General features: G+C 41.8%; 2 protein-coding genes across 2 annotated transcripts; both read right to left on the bottom strand.

Annotated features, from left to right (window-relative positions):
• Positions 1–1,483: 1,483 nt before the first annotated feature.
• Positions 1,484–2,792, bottom strand: CH25H (cholesterol 25-hydroxylase). The gene has a single exon (XM_009956338.2). It carries the CDS (start codon positions 2,756–2,758, stop codon positions 1,934–1,936), a length of 825 nt encoding a protein of 274 aa, XP_009954640.1. The 5' UTR covers positions 2,759–2,792; the 3' UTR covers positions 1,484–1,933.
• A 5,762-nt stretch (positions 2,793–8,554) lies between these two features.
• LOC104341146 (putative lysosomal acid lipase/cholesteryl ester hydrolase) lies at positions 8,555–23,065 on the bottom strand. Its single transcript, XM_009950802.2, has 9 exons — positions 22,961–23,065; positions 20,466–20,586; positions 16,425–16,623; positions 16,135–16,244; positions 15,361–15,497; positions 13,763–13,909; positions 12,487–12,558; positions 11,342–11,413; positions 8,555–10,552 (listed from the first exon to the last, which is right to left on the bottom strand). The coding sequence occupies exons 1-9, from the start codon at positions 23,063–23,065 to the stop codon at positions 10,319–10,321; spliced, it is 1,197 nt and encodes a 398-aa protein (XP_009949104.1). The 3' UTR covers positions 8,555–10,318.
• Positions 23,066–25,645: the final 2,580 nt, after the last annotated feature.

Here is a 25,645-nt window from a genome sequence, read left to right as displayed (position 1 = left end):
GTTACAATATATAGTTATAGTATAAGTTACAATCTGTAGTTATAGTATAAGGTATAATCCATTGAAACCACAGAGCACCCCCGTCAGATGCTCAGTATTTTCCAAGCTGAATTAAGTGGGATTTCTAGAACTGAGGGGGGTAACTTTGGGCTACCTCAAAATGGCTAAGCAGCTCAAAGAAATCAGAGACTGTATTTTGCCCTCTGCATTTGGCAGAAAAAAATAATACTCTCTTCTCTTTTTAGGCACACCCCAAAATACTTGTGATTATAATCATCAGAAAGATCGGGAATTCTTTCTTTCAGCTGAATAGATGTATGGTAAAAATTCCAGTTTTGTATTCTATCAAGACTCAGTTTTTGCTCTCAGGATGTGTCATGTTCTTACCACTGAAAAGAAGGCTTGCTCTTCTGTGATATCCAGAGAGCAGAATGAGTAGTTAAGTATCAAGACGGCAGCATTTCATACTGTTTTTGAAGAAGTTTATGAAAATTATTTCCTGTTATCAAAAAGATAGTGTCCAAAAGTGCTGTTCCGTTTATAAGATTCCATTGTTGGAAATACTAAGGGTTCTCTCTTCTCCTGGACAAACAGCCTCTGTAAGGTCACATAATCCTCTAGACATAGCAAATGACAAAGACATTTTTGGATGATGATGTCTAAGTGTTCATTACAAACTCTCTACATTATTTACACTTTCTCTCTCTCTGTTCCTATCACTATCCTGAGAATTTTATTAGTAATACAGGATAGAAGATTATAAGCATTAAAATGTTATGTAGTGGACATAAGAAGCCTGCATGGATCTCTGCTGAATGAGACATTGAAAACCTGCTTGTCTCTTCATGCTTATTTTTTTTGGTGTGACTTCCATGAGACTACATGGCAATGTTTTATATATAAAACTGTTCTTCTACCAACATGTAGCCATTCTGTTCTGTGGTTTAGGGTCCTGAAAGCTTCAATTCTATTCCTCTGAAATCTGCTTGAAAGAATAATCTATTCTGTAGAAACGCTGCTTACATTCCTTGCCAGGTTTTTGCATGCAAGTAACAATTAGTTGGTGTGGTTGTAAGGACGAGTGCTCCCTTTTTTTAAGGGGCTGCTTAATGTTCTGCTCTCACACCATAAATTTAGTGAAAATTATTCAAGTTCTCACAAATGTAATAATAATGGCTTTTTAAACTGAATTTTGTTTCTACAAAATTGAAAACTATTTAAATATAAAACATGATTTTGGTGAAAAAGTAAATGGTTCGCTTTTGAAATAATGTGACAATATTTTAATAAGAAAAGTCTGAAACTGAACACAACACCTATGCAAAAGGAATTATACCTGTTCCTAATATGAATAGAGGAATTAATAAAATGAAACAATATAATTTAAAAATAATTACCGTATTTATTTTCTATTAAAAAGGACAGTACATATACATTTAAAACATAAATATCAAAATTATTGCAGTTAGGCAACTAGCTTTATTTGGCAGCAATATTTTACAACATCATCGTGCAATAATACGCCTTGGCAGATTAAACTCCCCAAAATCCATGATGTGTACCTTTTCTGTTTACATCATAAATCATCCTACAACAGTAAGATAATTGTTCTGGCATATGTATAAAATGTCATTACGATACATGCTTTATGAAAGCTGGACAGAGGAAAGAAGAGAGATTGTCTCTTAATGCTTTCCTTACACCTTTGACTCAAACAAATTTAAGCAACAGATATTTACTCTCCCATCTGCAGTCATTTAACATGGGCAGTTCCAAGTATACATTCAAATACACATATATTAAGAGGATTTGTTATAAAAGCAACAGCTATTTATAGGCAGTTTCAAATACACAATCTTCTGTATGTCTTTGAAAAATGAATGTCCCAGTTTACTCTATAAAAAAATAAGAGTTCTTCCAAAGGTAAATAGCCTTAATTAGAATGCGATTCTGTGAATGTCCCAAAAAGTTTGTCCCAGTGAGTGAAGTAAGGAGCATAGTTTGATTTGAATTTCAGATGATGGAGATCATGATGTGGTGCTCCTCCATACAAACCAAAAGGCACAAGTCGGTGAGTTGACCACGGAAGGTCGTATCCTGAATGATCCTCCACTGATAGCCAAATGTTTACAAGGAAGAAGATAATTTCTGTCAAAGGATGGCATCCGAGGAGCACTGGGTTGATAGCAGCAAAAAATCCCAGCGAGAGCAATTCCCATACACTGGAATACTGTGTAGTAAGAGCAAACGTTGACACGTGCTTGTGATGCACCTTGTGGAAGGTCTTGTAGAGCCAAGGCACCTTGTGATGAAGCAAGTGCCACAGGAAGTACTCAAAATCAAATAGAAGCAGGCAAACTCCTACTTCCAGCAGGACCTCAGGCAGCTCTGGAGCTATCACTGGTAAATTCATTGGCCTCCAGTACCAGTGGATAAATGTCACTGGGAAGATCAGAACAACATGGTGATACGCACTTTGAATAATGCAAGGCACCATCACTCCAAGAGTTGGATAGTTTTGCGGCTGGATTTTGTATTTTCTCAAGTTTGGTAGTCTAGCGCCTAAAAAGTCCAGTGCAATATATGGAAGACAGAAAGCCATGTATGCTGTGAAAGAAAACAGCACTGGAAAAAATGGTGACTTGATGAATGGCTCCTTTGCTGTGACAAAGTCCCAAAGAGACTGAAGGCACAACCTATCCTGCTGTCCAGCCATCGGGTAGCAGAGAGGCACTCTGTCTGGCAGGCTGCAGTTCATGCTGATTGCAGTCTGAAAGGTCTGTAAATCCTGCAAGCCTTTATCCAGGCTGCTCGGAGGGACAACTCCGCCCCTCAGAAATCCTCCTTACTTAGTCATACGTAGCCTTAAAGAGGAAGTTTCCTTTCCTGTCGTACAGAAATGGTATAATGCATTACAATCTCAGAACAGAAGTAGCTGGCCGGGGTAATTGCTGGAGCTCTACAAGAGACTTGTGTGATAGGAAAAATAAGCAGAAAGGTAGAAGTCTAACACTAGAATTCAGAGAAAGAGGGTAGGAACATTTTTCACTCTACTTAGCGCACACACTTGAAAAACTGCTGTGTCTTACTAATTTCAAATTGTGTCACCCTTTGTTATCTTTTGCCTTTACACGTAAATGCAACTTACCATTGATTTTTTTATGTGACTGCTACCAAAGATGTACGTGTACCTAAACCCCAGGTCTGACCTGTGGATGTTTGGTGGGTAATGGATGTGTGCAAACACACATTTTCTTAATGATCCCTTGGATATGCAATAGGCTAAGTCAAAACCTTAAGGAGACCCACACTATGCTTCCAGTCTGAATGTGATGGCTATGACTTATCTCCATCTACTTTTGAGGTCATGTTCTCCTTTATGCTCCTGTATCTACTTGACATGGCAAAATCCACATGACTTGACTAGATGCAAAATTGAGCCAACAACTTTTGGAGAACAAAATATCCCCCAGCTGTTGGGAAGAATATAAGGTAAAATCTCACTGTGCTTCCAAACAGATACTTAGTGACAAGTATTATTGCATAATTAAAATAGTCACTCCACATCTCAACAGCCCTTTGAGCAATATGACATGGAAATCATCCTTTACCCAAGTATCAAACTGACTTATGCAATTAAAAGATCCACTGGTTAGACTTACGTCCTTTAAAGGTTCTTGCTTTGACCACAGGCAAGCAAACAGCAGACAGAAGCTAGCAGGCTTGGCTCTCAACATTTCTAATTTGCTAAAAGTATTTTAGGGGTAAATGATGGAGGTTTTGATTTAACCACTAAGATATCACTTCTTTTGTGCTTTTAGAAAAAGACAAACAAAGCTTTGAACATTTAGGGAAACAGAACTTGCCATCAGCTTCCTATGAACTCACCTCTTTTGTAGGTACAGCATTTATTCTAATACTGGAAATGAGCTCAACTTCCTGGATGACTTTATTAGCTTGTCAGATTATTTTAGTTCTTTGCTATTCAGCAAAGAAACCTGATGGTGGGAAATGGGAGACAGAATTTCCTTGCTTCTCAGTAATTAAGAACGATCAAATAGCAGTGACCTTTTCTGAACTATGCATGAACTTCTAATACTTAAGTTTGCTTTCAGTCTCAACTGTTTTCAAGAGATTCTGCTCTTAAGTGCAGATTTTGCTCTCTCCTTAGACTTCAAGGCATTTACTGAAACAGTAACATTATCTGTGCTGTTATGCAGTCAATCAGAAGTTCTTTGTTAGAGACAGGTATAGTACAGCCTTCAAAGAACCTAATTGTTGCATATACATTTTACAAATATATTCAGATTCTCTGTAATTGTAAGACTGTTCTATTGAACTCAATTGATTCAGACTGTTGAATGTAGTGAAACTAAAACCCAGTAAGAGACACTAATTTAATGGATGAGGATCTATATCCAAGAACTTGATTTCAATCTTCTGATTGTATTTTATCCTGACCTCCATTTCACAATAAGGACATAAAAAATGCATTTGTAACTCAATCGCCGTCTGGGGCTAAAAATATTCTTGTGAGAGATGCTTTCTGTTGATTTATGTAGTTACAATCAGAAATTAAGCTTCCCAGATGGGATATCTGATTCTCTATTAGAATTATTCAGGGACTAAATTTATGCTATAACATATTCCAAATCTGCCTAAAGGGAGATTGACAGAAATTGCTCAGCTGCTCTAAAGACATCCCTCCAACTAATCACCATATGAAGTCTCAAGAAGTTTTAGAACCACTGATGCCTATAAGCTAAAGTTTAAAGAACAGGCATTTTGCCTGCAGATTAGGTCATAGAAAAATATTCTGAAGTCCCTTAAGGAAATATAACAGAATTCTGCAGTCCTATGACTGACACATCCCACAGCATACAGCGCAGGCAAGGCGCAAGGCAGCAGGATTCAGGTGGGCGCCTGGCGCAGCCCCACTCCCCCTGCCAGTGCTACGCAGGAGGGGTCTGCTGGCCAGCGGGAACCCTCATGCATCACAGGGGGCAAACCCTCGGCTTCCAGAAACCGAGTTCAAGTGGTTTGGCTCAGCCACCAAAGAGCACTTACCACGTATTTCCACGCCACTAACTTAGGTTTCTTTGTCAGTGCAAGGTACAATGTGAAGAAAAGACAAAGTACGCGTAAATCCTTTCTGTACTTCATTCAGCAACACAACCCCAGCTTTTTTCACTCAGCTTACGATGCTGCCAAAATTTCCCATGTGTTACAAGACTCTAAACGGGTCTCTCAAAAAATCAAGGCTTCTGCTACAGAGTTTAGGTTGAAGGGCACATAGTTTGGAATGAGGCCCCGCAAAGGGTCTTAAATAGATTCCACATGAGCACAAGACGCAAGCACCTACCCCAGGCTCCACTGTTAGGGACAAGCTATAAGGTAAATAGCAAAACACTAAGTGGGTAGGAAAAGGTGGAAAAATTAGCAAGAGGGAAATCCAAGATCAACGTACTGAAGAAACTAATGTCACAGCAGAAGCAAAATTTCTTTTTCCCTCCTCCTATTCTCCCCCTCTGTACGGTAGGATAATTGTTGTACCAGAGATAAGGCAACATCCCAGTGCATGCTGAGCCTTCCAGCAGAAAGAAGATGCTAGGGATGGGGGTTGATAACTTGCTAAGGACAGCAGGAGGGAAGCAGGATAGTAACCAGAGCAAAGGCAGACAGAGGCACCCCCTTCTCTCACTTTAAAAGAAATTGTTACCGTGCTGGAAAAACACAATAAACCTGAGGCCCTCACATCCTAACTCACCTCCCTCCAAGAGCCTGAGGGCGAGGAGACCCGCTGCTCGGCAGCGCCCGCGGCAGCTCCGCGAGGCGGCGGGTCCCAGGCGGGTCCCAGGCGGCTCCGGACGCGGCCCCGCGCGGGGCTGCGGCGGCCCCTCCGCGGGCAACAGCTCCCCCCAGCGCAGCAGCCCGCCGCCGCAGCCGCTCGCTCCCCGTTACCGCTACAGGTGTCGCGACGGTTCGTTAAAATCTGCAGGGATAACGACACACGCACTGCTTTGCGGCGGGACAAAAAGTTGGTGGGCATGGATCTGTCACAGGAGGCCTCATAGGTGTAACAGGCTGGGAGGGAAAGAGAGAGCTTTGCAGATTTGCACCTTCTCAGCCGAGGGTCCCCTTGTGTTTAGGCACGCTGAGATCTGAATCCAGAGAAGGGACATGAGCCTGTGCTCCTCGCGTCCGAGGTAAGCAGCCTGAACCCTGAGCCCATGGGTATGCTGAGTACTTGAGGGCGAAGAACACACATTCCTCTTCAGTTCTGATGAAAAACTTTAGCCTAAACACAAAACACTTTTCTTAACAAACGAACGCATTTTCTTAATCAAAATATTTTCACACCACCACTCAACCAAGCTTCACTGAAAACCTCTCCAGGCAGCAGAGAGAAAGCTTAATCAATGGTATTTTTAATTCATTCCTAACAACGGCTGGGGATATAAAGCTGCCAGCAAAGTAAACTGTTAATTATCAAACTTTATCTTATCAGGATCAGTTTTCAAAACAATAACTATTAGGAAAAGATCCTAAAATTCTTTCATTAAGAACTAGTAATTCAGTAGTGAGAAATTGATTCGCACCCTCTGCAACTACACACATTTATCATTTCTGGAGGAGTCAGAATGCAATACAGACACTCAGCTCAGTATCCTCAGAAATTAAGGCAATCATGTCACAGGTGTGGCTACTGCCCATTCAACCTTTGTAATTTTTCCTTTCATTGATGATTTCAATGATTTTGTTAAAGTTATTTGAAAATAGGCTACCGGAGAGGCCATTATTAGCATGCTCATGATGGGCAATGCTGCAGCATGTGCTTTTATTTTATGAGACATCGAAGAAAAGGAGAAGACATTATAAATGCTTTAATTATAAGAAAATCACCCACAGCCTCGTTTTACAATATGTCAGAAAACCTATTCAGCCATCAAGGTTTCTCTCTCATATCTTACAGATCAAAGCCATTTGTAACTTTTCATGATGTGACAGTATTCATGCTTCCTTTTTTTGTATGGCACATTCACCATAAAGAGTAATTTATAGAAAACTGGTTTATTTTGTTCCCAAGCTGACAAAACTGTTTCCTTACAGGGCCCAAGGAAGTAGGAGCTCTGTTTTACCACTTCCTATGCTGAGGCACTTCCATGTTGTTTAAGTTGATGTGTAAACTCTTGTCAGCATTATCGCTAGCTACAGAATCACTAAATAGTGTAAAAATGCTCTGCACGGAGCTAGTACATCATTCACTACGTACCACTAACATACATGCAGTCTACCATCCTTAGGCATTCTGCATGAAATGAACCATGTGAATATACTTGCAGATGACTATAAAGAGATCCTTTTCAAGTTCCAGGCACAATACGTGGACAAAAACACATGCCTTTATGTCTGCATAAGCCCTCGTGTGCCCAATTGTGTTGTACGTCTCTAAGCCAAAGCACCGGATTGTGCCTTCACTTCAGATGCACACAGGGATGCGAGTCTGGAAATCCATCCACTGAATGGGGACTATTCTATTCTGGCTTTCTAGCATAGTTTGATCACGTCACTACATGCTAAGACCCACTCAGCAGAAGGTGTCTGCCCTCTGTTATGCTGGTACACTTTCACAATATCCAAAGCTGATGTTCAGCCAACCTTTAACATCATATATACATACCTGTAACACAAAGATGTCTATAGAATAGGCACTAAGTATGTAAGATCTGCTTTGAAAAATGCACCATTCATCACTGCTCATTCTTATTAGACCTGCTTCTCGCTCAGCTTCTTTATGTTCGGAGTGTCCCATTTTGCACATTTCTTCCCACTGACACCTCTCAAAGTTTGTGTCACCCAGTGCTTGTAGCTTTAGCAAGCCAGGGAGAGCGCAGCAGCTCATAGTTCCCATGGCCATCCCTGCTCCAGTGAAGCAGAGAAGCCTCGTAACGGCTTTTGTGTAAAGCTTCCACTACTCGGGCTTTATTTTCAGGCACGCAGGGAGTTCATCAGCTGACAAAGCTAGCAACACATAGGATTTAATGCACCCTGCTATCTTGACTGCACATCTACTGTATTCAGAATGTACAAAAAGGTACAGCCTGAGCATATTTATTATTGAAGATGACAAAGGTCAAAAGCTGGGTCAAATGTACCACAGCAAATGTGAGTTCTCTGCCTTACTATGTGGTTAAATGCTATTTATGAGATTACCAGACAGTCTGTTAAGCAATCCAATTACCCAAGGTTTAGGAATGTGATACAAGAAGCTTTCCATCATGTCAGTGGTTTGAAAAGAGCCTCACCTGGAGGCTTAGAAAATTACTCTGTCTTGTGAGCAGTTATTTACAATCAGTACCTTACTTAAAAGTCTCAGAGAAGTCTCCCAAAACAACCTGAATGGCCTTTTAGGCTTACGAAAAGCCTCTTTCAGGACAAAAGTAAAATGTTTACTTTTTTATTGTACTTGTTCTACAGCCTCATCTTTCTGGATTCTGTCCCAAAGATTCACATGCATTCACGAAAAAACAAGAAGTGAAACACAACACATCACTCCAACTCCAAGCAGGTCTCGGGTTTATTGAAATATCTCAAGCCTAATAAACATGATGCACATGGCTCTGGCTGAATCACATACCCTCACAACTGTTAAGTTAGCCACTTCAGATTCCTACAGGAACTTCCTTTCAGCACAGCAAGGTGAAGCAAATATGGCTACTACAAATAGAAAGCAAACTTAAGAGGTCCCACTAGGAATTGCCATTGAAGTAGCATGAACCACTTTTTCCTTAACAAAGCCTGAGGATTCCCTGAGTCTGAATTAGGAATAAAAAACCCCAAACGAACAAACAAACAAATTTATGGCTTATGTATCTTTTTGCAGGTTTGTGTTTTGTTTCGTTTTTTTACAAAAACATTTGCCTCAGTTTAAAATGCACTATTTTCTATGCCATGTAGAAAAGGTTTTTTATCCCGTTGCGATTACTGACAGAAAGCTGAGTTGAATCCAACCATGGCACAGAAATTACCATCTGGACTGAGGCAACTGACTCTGGAGATTGTTCATACATCTACATCTGGCATGGAACTTTTGTGCAATTCAGAGGAGCCAAAGTCCTCTGCATAGTCTGAAAAGTGCAAGGCACTTATACTACAGACAATTACAGCTCCAAAGTTAGACCCCTGAAGTGGATGTGAATCCTCTCCCCTCATTAAATTGGGGCTTAGCCCCATTTTGAAGTGGAAAATGAGACAAATGGAAACTGCCACTAATACTGCCAGGCTTCACCAGGGTGTTGTATGGTTCCTGAACACAATGGTGGCAAGCACCACGTAAGCAGCTAAGTAGTAAACAGATTTTCAAAGCAGCAGATGGTTAAGGGGAAAAGTCCACACAAATTAAGTCACTCAAGCTATAGAACTAATGCTTTGGCTCTTCCCTTGCCGGTAGTATACTGGGGGAGCTTGTTTTCTAGTGGTCAGTGCAAAGAAAACAAAAACACAAGTATGTTACATCACTCTCCTTGAAAGCCATAATCTATTGACAAAGCTAACTGAAAGTGGTATTTCTTTCAACCACTTCTCTTGTTCCAGGAGTCTGCAAGGACAAATCACGATCCATATCCACAGCTGGTACACAAAACATGAAAGGCTTCAGGGACACCATTAAATCATGAAAAACGCAGCAACCAATCAGTCCCCAAACAGGAGATTTCAAATGACAGTGGTGATCTTTTCCGTCTTCCTCACAGTTCTTCCGGGCAATATTGAAAAAGAAAGTCATCTGATGTAGTCATCTGTACAAGTCATCTGGCTCATATGTGATGGCTAAAATTATAACTCAGCAAAAAGTCATTAAGTGCTTTTTAAAGTACCAGCACCAAATGGGTCACTGCAGTGCAAGGAGTACTTCAGAAAGGTACTCAGAAATGGCAACGTACTGGGAAACGGCAGTGTTTTATGCACAGTGAAATACTTACTAATTGTCAAGCACCTGAGGTGCTGAATGGACTAACTCGTCTTTCAGACATGTCACTAAATTTATATGCACACGACATAGTCCTTTTGTGCAAAGTCACACTGCTGTTTTTTGAGTACCATGCCACTGTGTGCAAAATCAGCAGGATACAATGAGGATTTCTGTAGGAGAGAGAAATAATACTGAGTAAAACAAACCAAATATTAATCCAATTCAGTAGTCATTGCTGGCATTTTAAAAATGCATCATAAATAAACAATGTAGCATTATCGTCAGAAAAGCGTATGCTCCAAAAAGACAAATTCCTGGTGAACTAATACTCTGAAATACCATGCTGGTTTAGCAATACTTCCTAATCATGTTAATTATTTCATTATACATGCGGTAAGGTGCATCAAGGCCCCAGATGAAATCCAAATGTTCCCATTCCGGAATGTTTTTGTGGTAAACCAAGTTTGTGATCTGAGTGAGCAGCATAGCAACATCCTTTGGGTCTGCCAGCCAGTCTTGTCCACCAGTCCACACCGCAGTTGGTACAGTCATCTCTTTTATTTTGTAGAAAGGGGGAGCAGACTGAGGAGGGGGAAAGTGAAAACAAAAGCATTAGAAAGAACCAGTCTTCAGTGTGGTACTACACTGCAGTTTAACATGCCAGCAAATGCAAAAAGAACATGTCAGATTTTCATTTTCTCTTCCTCTCTTGGCAGCTAGAGATGGAGATATCCTGACTCGACAGAAAATGTAACTCCACAAGTCCTGCAATATTATAGCACGCATAGCAGTAAAGATGTGGTTTGAAGCGTTTACAGGACAGCGGGGTAGCAGAAGTCTCAAAGAACGCATCCCATTCAAGTTATTTCTAAACTGTAATCAAATACTAAAAGTGATTGCAACTCTGAAAGTATGATCCTGCAATCTCTCTCAGTCACTAATGTGACAAAGGGGAAAATATTTTTAGTATTCCACACAGCATTTAAGAAACAAACATGCATGGAGATTAAACAGGCTGAAGATAAGCAATACACACGAATTGACAGCCTCTGCCTTATTGTGAGAAGTGCAGTAGGATCTCATGAGATATCTAGGCAGGCAGGACCCCTCTCAAGAAACAGCGTGCCGTCACAACTTTGTATCCAAGCATGGGCTCCACACTGATTTAGGACTACCTCAGAGCTCAATGGTCCTGGCTTTTTTTTGGTTTTTTGGTTTGTTTGGGTTTTTTTTTGAAAAAGCAGATCTCCAGTTGGTTACTGGCCAACACTAGTGGTGATTTAGCATGCAGCATGAGCACAGCACCCAGAAAAGTGCCCAAAGACTTTTGTGACTCTGAAGAAGGACAACATATCTGTAAAAGATGTCTACCTGGTTGTAGTGAGCCATGTTTGCAGCCTTGCTTCCCCAGTCATAAGCTTTGAGTTCCCCAGTCTTCACAGCCTAGAAATAAACAAATAATCACACATGCAAAGAAGAACCACAACACTTGTATTGCAGGAATAAAAAAAATATAGCTCATTTGGAAAACTGGCAAAGGCAAGTGACAGAAGAAACAGTGAAATGCCAAGTATTAACAAGGACAAGTGCCACTGCTTTGCCCAGTGTCACAGGAGTGGGAAACATGAATATTCAATACCATTAGGCTTTGTCACTTAAGATTTCACACTCTTTCATAGCAATGGTAGGAAAGATTAAGGAAAACAGCTCAGTGTATCCAAAGTCAGGATGTGGCAGCTCCATCTTTACTTCTGAAATATTTACCTTGCTGTCTAAATATATATGAACACGGCACGAAGCTTTCTTAGAAAGCCTACTCTGTATGATTTACCACCTATTTTTCAGAAACAGAATTCTACATAATAGGGATCTGGAAAAAAAAAAAGTCTTCACAAATTTCTTTCCAAGCCAACACTTGAACAGCTATGTACAGCAGAACACATTGCTTCTGAATAAACGACCAAGTCCAGTTACAAGACCACAAGTAGCACTGACCACCACTTCCATGGCAAATGTCTTCTCACATCTGTCAGCCTGCTGAGCAAGCTTCAGGCACAATAGCATCATAGGCATGAAATCATGCACTGAGGTGAAATTCAAAATAGACTAATAAAATAGAAAGTGAGCCAAACAGAACAGAACAGAACAGGAAGCCTGCTGGTTTTCACCGGCTAAAAATATAACTTGCAATCAAAACAGAGTTTGCTGAAAGGGGAGCAAATACTTGTTACAGCATCTCTCCGAGCTGAGTTATTCCGTTGCATTGTTTGTTGGCCTGAAGTACTTACAGTTAGCCTATCTTCAAAGAAATAGGGGAGAGGGGTGAGCCACCGTAAGTCAGTACTATGGAAGCAGCTGCAGTGAACAGTTGCCGTTCTGACAACTGGCAGCTCCAGGATTTCTCTCAGGCTATGCTACATACATGTTTTGGCATTTTATTCCATTTAAATATCAGACATAACAATACTGTACAAACAAGCCAGAGTCATGGACATTTTAGATTCTGGAAACTCTACCTGGCTCCAGTGGATCATATTTTGTACAGATGTCCCTGCAGGGCAGTGTGTTGAATATACATCCACTCGGCTCTGCAACAACATAATTAATATGGTTTACTCCTCACAGTGCAACCATTATCGCTTCTTGAACGACTAACAGAAAATTTTCCATTCCTCTTAAAACTGTTACAAACAAAAGTTAACTGAAGCCATATAATCAGATGAGATAAATAGTTCAAATTGTTTCTGGATTACTTACAATTAAATGCAGAACTTTAAAGCTGAACTTTAAATCTGATAATGGTATCCCTAAGGATTTTTTATATATTCAGAATATCTTTTAAAAAGTGCTAGCATTGTAAGAATCAGGAGCACATTAACTAATATTTAGGCAGACCTCCAGAGAAATCTTGCATTACTCTACATCTGAACTAGTAACTCTCAGTCCAAAGTGATTCAGAACTTCATACACTTTGAGTTTAGAAGTGTAAAATACCCAGGGGAAACTTAAATCCTGGCAGAAAAAAAAAAAACCTTATTCACCACTAAAACCATGAAAACTGTATGTGCTGGGCAAGAAAACATAAAAAAATTGCACTTTCACCCTGACACAAAATACAAAAATTGTACATTTTTGCACACAGAATGGTGAAAAAAATAATGCTGATTCTATCCCACTCCAATAAAAAAGATCCTGAGCTTCCATCCACCTGTGGGTACACTGATACCAGCTTCCACAGATTTCCACAAAATTAGAAACACTTTAAGAAGCATTACGGAAAAAGGCAGTCTCATGTCAGTTGCTGTTAACTAGCTTTTGGATAACAACACAAGTCTTATGAACAAGTCCTTTGGAACTAGAACCACCGGTGGAGCCAACAGCAGGGTCAGAAATTGGTCCCAGAGAAAGTAATTGCACACGTCCACCGAGAGACCATAAAACTTCATCAGCTCTCTTGAAAACAGTTGAAACTGTATCTTTATTCCTCACTTCCTTGCAAAAAGAATTAAATACTTACACCATCATAGTAATTAACTTCTCTCATCCACTTCCCCAACAGATCTAAAATAATGTATTTTAGCTTTCCAGTAACATCTTAAAAGGTTAATTCTATCCAACCAAGCTGGGCAACTACATCTACACCAAGGAAAGATATTCAGCCAAACTCAGTATGATAAAGGCAGCATTATTTTTTTTCTAATTACATGTAAAGGACAAGCAGTACAAAGATACACAGTCAATACTCCGTTAGAGTTCACAATTACTCTGCTATTAAAAGTCACTAAAACATACCATATTCAAGTTTCTCTCATTAAAACCACACAGAAGAAAGAAAATGTTGCCGCAAAGGTCATCAAGTATTCTATGGGTACAAACATGGGTAGCAAGCCACTTCAGCAAAGAATTCTGAGGGAGGAATTGTTTCTTTCCAAACATGTCCTATAAAATAACACATAGGACAAACATGTAATTGCATTGAATTACCTGCGTTTAGTTTTTATACTACAACATTCTTGAGGTTATTACTTCCATTTGCACTGGTGACAGGTGTGTCATATGAAAATGATTTATCTCCTCCTTACGAGCCTTGTTTACAGTCCAATGGGAAGGTCACCATTAGTGCTTCTGCTACAAATGATGCAGTCCATTACCCTCACAAAAAGTACGTGAGAACTGGGACCATCATTAAAGAATTCCAAACCTAACCTCAAATTCTAATCAGTTTTAAATTCAGTATTTTAAAGGAATACTACACAGCTTCTTGTTAAATGGAACTGTTTAAGACTAAAATATTTTAGGCTGCATCTGTTAACGTTAAATGGCTTTGTACTTGCAACTTCCTCTTTTCAAACCATGTCTGAAAAACAAGTTGCATGAGCTGTGGTGGCCCCTTCCTCTTGATGAGTATTTTTAAAAAGTCCAAGGATTTGAAAATGGCCCACTGAGCACTTCCTTAAAAGTGACACAGCTCTTTAAAGATACAGCTGACCCGTGGGTTTGCAGCTGTCATGTACTTCTGCACTCCAGATTTTTTGCAAGTCACCATGAGAATCAAGTTCCTCAACACAACATGAATATTTGCACAGGGCACTGATCAGCCACGATCCTCATTAGACAAAGTTCGTTACATGAGGAACGGGAGACCACAATTGTTATTATCACTTTTATGTGCCTGCCTTTGGAGCAGGGAACTAATAATGCAAACAGACACGCGCTAAATGCACACAAGGTACCTTAGAGAAGGGTTTAGCTAACAGAACAAACAGTTCCGCGTGGGAATCTCCCCGGGTGGTGGAAAGCAAAGTGATGGTTAAAAATGACACACAGCAGGGTGTTCACAACGTCTGACTTCAGGCACTTACTGCAGCCTGCCAGTCTGCCTACATTCTCTTTGATGTTGATGGTGAAAGGTAAACTCCTCCAGAGGATGAGTCACACCATCTAAATAAAGCTGCTGCTCTTAGTCACCCTCTGAAGGATCCTCTTCTAATACCAAATGGTTAATTGTGAAACAAATCCGTTGAAGTTCATGACAATTCAAAAGTATTCTGATAAAGCTATCATATGACTCTTCTAAAACAACTATTCAATTAATCATGTGATTTCTGTAGCACAAATTCTAGAAACATGTAAATGGAAAAAAATTATTCCATCTATTAAGTTGTAATTGTAAAATACTACTTTAAACTGATGCAAATTGTCTCACTAGACAGCAGTAAAGGCAGAGAAGCCACTGCTTATTTCCATAACATTATTATGGAAAAACTGGTCCAGTATTCTTGTCAAACATGTTAATCTAATCACAGTTATTAACACTCTTTGCTATGCTGTTTTCAACTAGAAAGTGGGACACCTCATTTGGCTTAAAATATTTACACTCAAATACAAACCTTGAGCAGCAGGTCAGGAAACACTCCCAATTTTGCCAGAGGACTAGTGGCAAACTTGACTGTAGCTACTGGTGCCAAGGCAAAGAACATTTTGATTTTCTTAGCCAGCTGTGGCAAGGTTGAAAAAGCAATGAAAGCTGTAAACAACACGAGAATAATTAACAAACCTCACTGACACAAGTTAGATGAGAATTTCACCTGGCAGTGATTCTATAAAATCCAAGATATGTTGAGTGTGCACAAGTATTTTTAGATTAATAGTTTGACTGTTGTCTCTAGGATCAGTTTAGATATTTTAAATTTATCTAGTTACTAGGGAACACAAATTAAATGAGGCAAATCAGAAGGATTTGTTTTCTTCTGAAAAACAAGTTCATGCTAACCAATCCAACACTCTTCCAGCTCTTTCTATTTGCAGGTCTAAAAGCACCGGAGCCAGGCCTTACATACAGCAAAATATTTTGGAAATGGGAATCTTTATTCTACATGTCTGATGATTCTGATTTTATTATGCACACTTCAATTTATTTTAATAGAGAGTGTACTGATGGCTACCCATGACTTCAATTCATCATTTCAACAGGTTCCCACTTTAAGTAAACACAGAAAGGTTAAGTCTTTTCTTTCTAATGTTGATGTGTATTCCAAGAAGCAGCTAAAAACCAGCAGCACTAGATTTCACAAGTGCTATTTTTTTCAGCATTAAACCACATATATGGAACTGGATATCATTTCAAACACAATATACTCTAATGAATGCATGTCTTCACATACCCATTGTGGTGCCCTGTGAATGGCCAACATAAAATACTTGCTCCTGGCCAGTCTTCTTCAAAATAAAGTCCACTGAGGCTGGAATGTCATACTTAGCCATTTCATCAAAGCTACAAAACAAAGATAAAAAGTCAGTTGTCATCAGCGTGGAACAACTGCACAGAGCTTTACTGCACTCTAGATCAGTTGTCTGGACATAAAGAAAAGCTTCCTTTGGATGAAGCAGAACACCCTGGTGATTGAGTCTTCACACCACACATCACTGAAAGCCATTAACAAGACAAGGATACCTGAAAACCCAGAATTCTTCTTGCTTCACTGTGAAGTGCGTATGTTTCCTGGACCAGGTGTTCCCTCTGCTGTTTCCCAGCCATACATCATAGCCAGCATCTGCCAGCATAAAGCCAAGGCTGTTGTAATCCAAGTTTGTGATCCAGTTGCTGGCATCTGCAAGCAAACCATGCTGCAGAAACACAGCAGGCCTTGGACCTGAAAAATAAAGCATTTATCATAGCTTCCCGTTTATCTGGAATTGAATGCCTAAGAAGAATTCAAGTGAGTTACTGAAAGTCTGCTTTAGATTTGCACTTCGAATATTTAACTACTTGACTTAACCTACTCAGATTAGCAATTTGTATAATATTTATAGTGCTATAAAATCACATGCTTTCATAAAAAGCTACTTTTTATCATTAAGAATTTTAAACTAGCAATCTGTTAGTTTCCTAACTAGAGCAAAAGACTCCCTGAAGTTCAAAAAAGCAATGTGCAGTAAGTAAACATGAGCAAAGCAGAAGCTAGAAGAAAAATATGGTTACCCCTTACAAGTGTCTCAAGCTCACAAATACTCACCCAAAAGTGGTCCAAACACAGAGACAGCTAAACTGCTTATGACCCTTGCCCTGCCCCTAAACCTGGGGAAGGCATTGCCATATATGTGCTACTGAGATGTTTTCCAGTTAAGACAATGCCAAACTAGGGTGCTGAGCTATGGAAATCTCTGCAACTGGTACTGATATTATCTCAGTATGCTACTGCCTTCCATTAACAAACTGCTGGCAGAACCTGAAAAGCAGTATGAGTAGCCAACAAGGGAATCTAGGTTTCAAAGGACTTTCTCTTCTTGACTTAAGTAGTTAAAAGAACCACAGTCAAGACCGGGGTGGAATTTAGGAAGCCTCTCTCCTTACTTCCCCATCCTGAAAAGGGAAATGACACTTTATGTGCAATACGGATCATTAAAAAACTGAGGGTTCCTGCTTCTACATGAAGAAAATAAATTAACATATAATCCTTTAGGAGGAACATGACCTTCAGAAAATCCAAAGACCTGTCTCTGGATCTTGCAGTAGCACAGGCGTTTGGCATGGGTTTTTTTCTGCTTTAATGACTGAAATCCGATAACATGGTAACTTTAGCTCAATGCCAGAGATTACTCAGGAATTCACCTTCTCCAGTGACACATCATTTTACTACAACACTAACTCACGCAATACTTCCTCCATTGATAATTTAGACCTGGATCTTTCAGCAACAGCCAAATCACAACTGTTTCAGTGACCTATACCTTCCATTCCAGGTTATGTCTGTAAATGTTTGCTGTGAGTTCCAAAATCCAAATTAGCAATATTCTTTCATGCTGGCAACCTTTATACTTGCGACAAGGACCTTTTTTGGTACCTGCTTTTCCCATTTTGTTAAAAAACCATGTTGCAGTATACTGTTGCTGCAACCAGAGTAAGTGTCCAGCAGTGTCAAACTGGCACTGGAGATAGTATAGTTCAACACAACTGTTTACTCCGCTGCAGTAATACTTCATTGACTTATGAACAGTGTGCAGGATTTTCAAGCCTAACATTCAATTTGCTTTCAGTTATGTTCACTTTTAGCTTTATACCTTCTTCCCTTTTACTAAACTCACATTGACCAACTTCTGATTTTTGAAGAACAGGCTCTTCTCAAGCTGCTAGTTGCATGTTTCATAACAGGAAAAGGAAAACTGTTTAACTGCTTTAATGCTATAATTCTGTTCTCCTATTAGCCTTCAATTTCTGCCGGTTCCCTTTCCACCTTACCAAGCAGTCACCAGATCTGCACATGAATTGCACAATGGCATCACAAACTGACTCGGACAATAATAATTTTGTATCACATCCGATGCTAAAAACCCCAGAGGAATAAGAAAGGTAGGTCCTTAGACTAAGCTTTCCCCTATAGAACGTTTCATTCCCTTCACTGCACCCCCAAGAAGTTGAAGAGAGACTTATTTCCACACCCTTTTTACCCATGCTATGCGGTTGTTCTAGATTTTTAGTTAATACTAAACCCAAAAATCATTGATGTTTTGCTTTTAGGTTCTCTGGACATTTTCCTTTTTTTTTTTTTAGCTGAAGAACTGCAGGTTCCAAAACATCATGTGATACATAATTTCAAGGGAACCTATTCACATTATGCAGGTATTGCAAAAGAAGAATTATGGTATACATTCACTAAGTCAGCAGTAACACATCATTCGTATCTTTCTGTGAAAAGATACCAAGTCTATAAAAACTTAAGATCAACATGAACTTTGAAATCTTCATTCTTCTAGGAGATCATACTTCCTCAAATGTGCTCAGTAATCCTTGTTTTTAAAATTAAAGCACTTTGCAAAACATGAACTTGGGGTCGAGGGTGTGGCAAGGGGAATGTGGAGAATTCCCACAGGTCAGGAAACTTCTGTTTGCTTATGTCATCGATGAAGGATTCGACAAAAATCAATAGGTACAAAGGCAGTCTGTCTTTTTCCTGTGGGCTTCTCTGAAATTCTTAAGTACAAAGACACCTGCCAGGTTTGACTGGCCTCGTCCATGCACTGATCTTTACACACCCACCTTGTGAGAGTCAGCGGACAGTGCAAACATCCTAACTCATACAAAGCCAACAACAGATAAGGTCAGGAAGCCTATTGCTTGGCCTTCGGCAGAGGAGAGGGGTTTTCCACAGGTCTTGTTCACACCCAAGGCTATAGGACAATCACCGATATCTCTTGTGAGCTTCACATTTTTACCCCTCATCCTAGGTTTTTTTCAGTCCAAAGGGTTCTGAGGCAGTCCTTAGAGTATGTACAGTTTCCATGCAAACAGGCTGCTGTTGTATGCATGCGATTGTCTGTAGGATCTTTTATAAGGGGTGGCAACAAGACTGATACCAAATTCAGCCATTGCTGCACAAATACACTGTTAATTTCATAGGCAGAGTACGGGGATAGCAAGTCAAAGGCTATGAGTCTCTCTTCTTCTACACATATTTGTCTCATTTTTAAAGCATTCCATCATTCTGGCCTTGCAAAAACCTTTGCCCATATCGCTCCCTTCAGTTTCAGCTTACATTCCCCCCATCCTTCCTCTCCCCCACCTCCTCACCTGTACACCACCTGCAGCCCTTCCATGGTTTTACACCAGCTTTCACAGTAGTTCTTACAGCTTCTAACAATGTGCTCTGGCGGCAGATGCCAATGCTCCTCCCAGACCCTCATCAAATCACGTCCATAAAACAACCTGGTCTGGGCTGACTACTGTCAACTATCTATTACATATCTTAATTTGCAATATATTTTCAAATGTATTCTATTCAAGATGTTCTGAAGGGATTTTATCTTACTATATTGTTTTACCTATTTAAGCAGCTGTGTAGAAATATGACAGCCCAGTAGTATGCACTATTGGTCTGGCTGGTACCTTACTGCAAAGGGAGCTTCAGAGAAGTTGAGATTAACAAGAGAATTCTTATTTTATGGAGAAATCAGGCAGTAACTATTTTGTGAACATTCTAATGGCAACTCTTGTAGTTTAGTTATATTTCACCAAAAAAAGTCATGTGAACTGCTCCTACTTCTGAAAACGGTCAGGCATTTTTAACAAACTTATCTGTAATAAAGAAGCATTTTTTAAAATGAAGTTTGAAATAAACCAACAACATTACAATCAGTATCTTTTCAAGCAACTATTCTTTAAAAAACCCAAACAAATCTCAGCCCTTATTTTCCACTTCCAAGAAAATCCAGGCCTCTCAGCCCCTCAAAAAAAATCAAACAATGAAGGGCTTGTATTAATGTCACAAAAAGGCAATACCAGGAAAATACAGCTTTCTAACTCCTTCTCCCTTCTTTTACTCGTCACTGCACATGTGCCTAATCTACTTTGGCCATAGCGTTCACCAACAAAACATTCTAACCGCATAGGTGATACAGTCTTAAATATTTTTCTGGATTATGAAAGGAGCAAAAGTTTCATAAATCAAAGAGTGCTTTTTCATGACTTCCCATTTTTCCAAGCAGACATAAATCTTACCTTTGCTCCTATCATGGCCTTTTCTTCCATAAGGAATTCTGTTAACAGAAAGGATATATCCATCTTCTGTTGTCACTTCGTACTCCTCACTAGGGTAACCCCTGAAGGTAATTATTTGACTCTGAGGAAAGAAAAGAAACCGCCTTGGAGTCAGACTGCCAGCCTCCTCAGTTCATTAACATGTCCAAAGTACTCTGAGTTCCTGCCAGAGACAGTGGCTGAAATTAAAGGATGTGGTATGAATGTGCCATACCACCCACCCATTTGATGCAGACAAGTTTTTTTTATAAGACTTATCCCAGTACGGAGTCAGGAACTAGCCAGAGCACAAACCTTATCCTAGGAATTTGGGAGGACTCCCTAACCTGTCCCCATTCACTGTCACATTTGTTACTCACGTGCTGCTTACAGTGAGAAAGGAAACCGAAGTGTTGAAAAGGAGATTATGATAACAGGGCTAAACACAGAGATGTGGATTTGGCAGACAAAAATTGAAAGTGCCTGCTCTCAAGGAAAGCAGTATCTTCCAGTAACGAACACGTGAGGATAGCAAAAAGCCACTGGCACCACAGCAGCATATGAAAGAAAAGGAAGGAAGAGCTACTCTCTCCTGAAGGGAAAGGCTTCTTTAATCATAGAATCAAGAGTATCATAGAATTGTTTAGGTTGGAAAAGACATTTAAGATTGAGTCCAACCATTAATCTAGCACTGCCAAGGCCACCACTAAACCATGTCCCTAAGCACCACATCTACATATCTCTGCCACTTCCCTGGGCAGCCTGTTCCAATGCTTGACAACCCATTCAGTGAATAAATTCTTCCCAACATTCAATCTAAGCCTCTCCTGGTGCAACTTGAGGCCATTTCCTCTTGTCCTATTGCTTGTTACTCGGGAGAAGAGACCAACACCCACCTCACTAGAACCTCCTTTCAGATGGTTGTAGAGAGCAATAAGGTCTCCCCTCAGCCTCCTTTTCTCCAGGCTAAACAACCCCAGTTCCCCCAGCCACTCCTCATAAGGCTTGTTCTCCAGACCCTTCACCAGCTTCGTTGCCCTTCTCTGGATGTGCTCCAGGAGCACCTCAGTGTCTTTCTTGCAGGGAGAGGCCCAAAACTGCACACAGTATTCAAGGTGCAGCCTCACCAGTGATGAGTACAGGGGCACGATCACTTCCATAGTCCGACCAGCCACACTATTTCTGATACAAGCCAGGATGCTGTTGGCGTTGGCCACCTGGGCAAAGGTCCTTAAAAACATTTCAGATTTATATCTGAACTTTACACCGAATTCTCTGTTAGACAGACAACACAATCCTGTTCAGGCAACATGCTAAAATGAACCACAAATACAGCAGCTTTAAAACACTAAGGTCACACTCTTCACATGTGCAAGCTGCTGACATTGCCACCTCAGCTGGTAGTTTCATCTGCCACTTCTTACTCGCCTTTCTCCTCAAATCTTATGTCTGTTGCAGAGCTTTTAAGTTTTTAAGTGACTTTGCTTACAAGCCAAACAAGAAAATAATAATAAATAAACCCATGCTTGTTTAACACTATGATTGCATTAGTAGGTTTATCTCCCATCTCTTATGTCTCAGACTTTGTTATTTTCATTTGATGCAACTCCATTAGGAAAGGGAACTTGCTATTAACTGGCTTGAAGACACCAACCATGCCTTGAGAAAATGTAAGAACTGCAAGACATGATCAGAGTTTTACTTGTAGGCTGCTGGGCAAGGAAGAGAAGGAGCATGTAATTAAACATGCTGTTTCTGCTAAATAATCTTTAATCATCCACAGCAACGTTAACATTCCAAACTAATTTTAAGGCTTAATTCCTTTCAAATGCTATTAGCCTTACACTAAATTACTATTTTCAGTCCTCAAAATGATATTTAGATGATAGTGATGACTGAAGCACTTCTTATAGCTCTTAAGCATTTCTAGCTTGAAGTATGTTCTCGCACATGTGAAAAAATGGCACAGGTTAGATGGGGCAGAGGAAAGCACAACTAATAACCAGTTACTAAAAGCAAGAATTTTCTGGAGTTGGCTATTGTGGCAGAAGGAGAATAAAGTTAAGAGAGTAAATGCCGAATGGGAAGTAACACAGTTGTGGGTAAGAACACGGGAGCATCACGCTAGCAGCGCAAGTACGCTTCATAAACATGCGCTTTTCTAGCAGTTAAGAAACAATGTCCCGACTGCAGCAAAAAACAAGGGTCTGGATCAGAAAATATGTGACAGAAAGATCTGCCACAGGCAACACGGGACCAAGAAAGACCTGGAAGGAAAAGAGAAAGACGATGCACAAGCAGCGGGTATAAGCAGCAGCAGGCTGCCCGCTGACCTGAAGCCTTCCGGGCTTCCACCGCGGCCGCCAAGGGGCCGCACGCCGCCCAGACCCCCTCTGCTCCGCTCCTCGCCCCGTTACAACCCCGCGGCCACACCCGGTGACAAGACTCGGGCACTCTGCCCCTGCCGCGCCACTCACGATGTTCATGTTCGTTTCGGGGTCCACATTTCTCCTTCCTCTGGCGAACGCGCCCGAAGCGGCGATGCTCTGCAGCAGGAGAGCGGCGACCACCAGGCCCCGCATGCTGGCCCCGCGGGAAGGAGGCGGGAGACCCCGGCTCGCCGCGACGAAGCAGAGCCCGGCGCTGGGGCGACTGCGAGCGGGCCCCGCCGAGGCTTACGGGCCGCCTCCGCCGAGCGCGGCCACGGGCACGGGACCGCGTGACAGGGGCGGGGGCGGCCGCCCGGGTGACGGGGCGAGGACGGGGGCGGCCGCCGTCCTGCCAGCAGCGGGGAGGCAGCCGCGGGCCGAAGGCGCTGCCCAGCCCCGAGCGGCTGAAGAAGGGCTGGGCGCCGGGGTGTGTCCCGCGCCCCTTCGCGCCTCCCCCGTGGGGTGACTGCGGCCCGGCGGAGGCACCCGGCGGCGGGACGGGACGTCTCCCGCGGAGAGCTGCTGCCGCGCCGCGCCCGACCTGCGCCCCTCGCCCGCCGCTCCCAGCGCCGAGGAGCGCGGCGCGGCGGGAGGAGGGCGCTAGGCCGGCGGCGCCGCTCAGGCCATGCGGCGCGGCCTATCGGCGGCGGCGACGGCAGGAGCCGCCCGACCCACCCCGCCGGGCCCCGGGGAGCGGGAGCCCGCCCGGGGGCGGTGGCCGCCCAGCCCCGCGCAGCGCCCGGCCGCGGGCCGCTCCTGCCTCTCTCTGCCGCCGGCAGGGGCTGCGCGGCCTCGGGCTGCCTGAGCCGGCGTGATTCAGCGGTTCTCAAGTCACACACACCCCCCCGGGAGTACGTTGTCAGAAATCCTTCAGTCCCGAGAACGGCGCCCGCGATTTTGCGCTTCCCAGCCCTCCTCCTCTCCTGCCTCCGCGCCTCATCCGAAGTCTCCAGAACCCTCCCAGTGCCGCCCTGGGAGGGTGTGTGTTATTTTCTGCCCCGATCCTGCCGCAGAGCCGCAGCAGTCTCCAGCGAGAAAGCAGCAGCAGCAGCAAGGAGGGGGTGAAGCCTCGCCCCCCTACGGCCTCTCCCCGCAGCGGGAGCATCGCCGGGGGATGCCTCGCCGACGTGCTGAACGCCTGCGCCTCGGGAAGAGCCCGTGCTTTGTAGGGAGAAGAAAAGGTTGTCGGCAATCACTGTTACTCTTACACAGAGATCATCTATCCATCATCTCTGAGCGCAGCCTAGATATATACCTAATGCAAACGGGCTTAAGTTACATGCAGGCACACAGTTCCAGCAGGATTATCAACACAGCTTCTTGCAAACCTATTTTATCTTCATGTTCTGAGGCAACTAATTGGCACTACATTGCATACCTACACTTTCACAGAGAAGCTGCCTGTGGCTAGGGCACGTGTGACCAGGCTTGCAAAAACCTGGACCAAATTCAATCCTATAATGTAAATATCCCATGTTACTACGTCCAGGACTGTAGTAATATCCTCACAATAATACAGAAACCTGATATAAAATACACAGTGGTAGAGCAGGAGTGTGTCAAGAACAGAAATGTTTCTGTTTATTTAGAAACCATTAAGAGTCTAATTGAAAAATTGACATTTTCATAGTATCCCCTTGTTTTGATACATGGATAAATCACTTGATATGAGTGACACTGTGCGACCCTTTGTGTTCCTGGATCCCATTTCTTAGGGTCGTTTGGTTTTAAAGAACTGAGATAGCAAAAATACTGCTCAGTGATTCACGTGCGTTTTCTGTCAAATTAATTAGAGGGTATTCTTCTCTCCTAGGGGAAAACCCAAGTTATAAAATGCCACAACTGCTGCTATCAAACATAGTTATTATATGCTAAACTAGGCTAAATTGAATCCAGCATAAAATAGGATATTTACAGTGGTCCTGGCATTTACTATGGTATAGTTAATTTACAATATTTTAATAATGAAAATGCATTTCAGGCAATTGTTTGGCTGGGCTGATGATACCAGGGGAGAATTCTTTGTCAGCAGGTATCCATTTCAGCTCCAAGGAAATGTACAGATATGAGTTTTCTCCCTAAAATATATAGGTATTTTTTAAGCCATTCCCTATTCTTGTATATGAACACAGCACTCAAGTAAACAAAGTCTTTGTATTACATATGAATGCAGTTGTTGTTTACAGCCCATTTCTGGACAAGTGTTTTCCAAGAAGCTCTTGCATCTGCTGCTATGCAACACAGCTCTCCCTGATAACAGTCGCCTCAGCTGCAGCTTTCCCCAAAGTGACAGCCGCAAGGCTGCAGTATTTATGAAATTTCCTGTGCTGTGCCAAGCGAGTTACAAAGATGGTTGCAGAAAGGCATTGCATAACTATTCCCTTACTTTCAATTACTCCATTTTAAGCACATTCCTGCACTTATTCTATTCAATAGGCATTTGTGTCAAACCAAAGCATATAGATGCAACTAAATTTGTAAAAATGTGGATACTAGGGCAAATTTTTGCATTCCAGAAGGAAAATTCCTGCACTTTCCCATATGTACCAAGCTAGGTACCAAGCAATGTACCAAGGACAACAGAGACCTGGGACATGTAATGCTGTCAATTCTTGTCTGTAAGTGCAGAGATTGAACATGACAGCAGCAGCAGCAGTTCTGAGGTGATAAAGAGGTTTTATATAAATGAATTCCTAGCTTATTTAGACAAAGGGACAACCTTGTGCATCCTCC

This window comes from Leptosomus discolor, chromosome 6 (assembly GCF_034619465.1).
Source record: "Leptosomus discolor isolate bLepDis1 chromosome 6, bLepDis1.hap2, whole genome shotgun sequence".
Lineage (NCBI taxonomy): Eukaryota > Metazoa > Chordata > Aves > Leptosomiformes > Leptosomidae > Leptosomus > Leptosomus discolor.
Note: the sequence above shows the minus strand (reverse complement) of the source record. Positions and strands in the feature narration are given on the sequence as shown.

Bases quoted from the DNA above. Each gene is read 5' to 3' on its own strand.
- CH25H (XM_009956338.2), bottom strand. From the start codon at position 2,758: ATGAACTGCAGCCTGCCAGACAGAGTGCCTCTCTGCTACCCGATGGCT.
- LOC104341146 (XM_009950802.2), bottom strand. From the start codon at position 23,065: ATGCGGGGCCTGGTGGTCGCCGCTCTCCTGCTGCAGAGCATCGCCGCT. The intron at 16,245-16,424 runs GTATCCTTGTCT...TTTGTTTTGTAG, and splicing joins GAAGAATTCTGGGTTTTCAG to CTTTGATGAAATGGCTAAGT. The intron at 10,553-11,341 runs GTAGACATCTTT...CCCCCTCCTCAG, and splicing joins ACATGGCTCACTACAACCAG to TCTGCTCCCCCTTTCTACAA.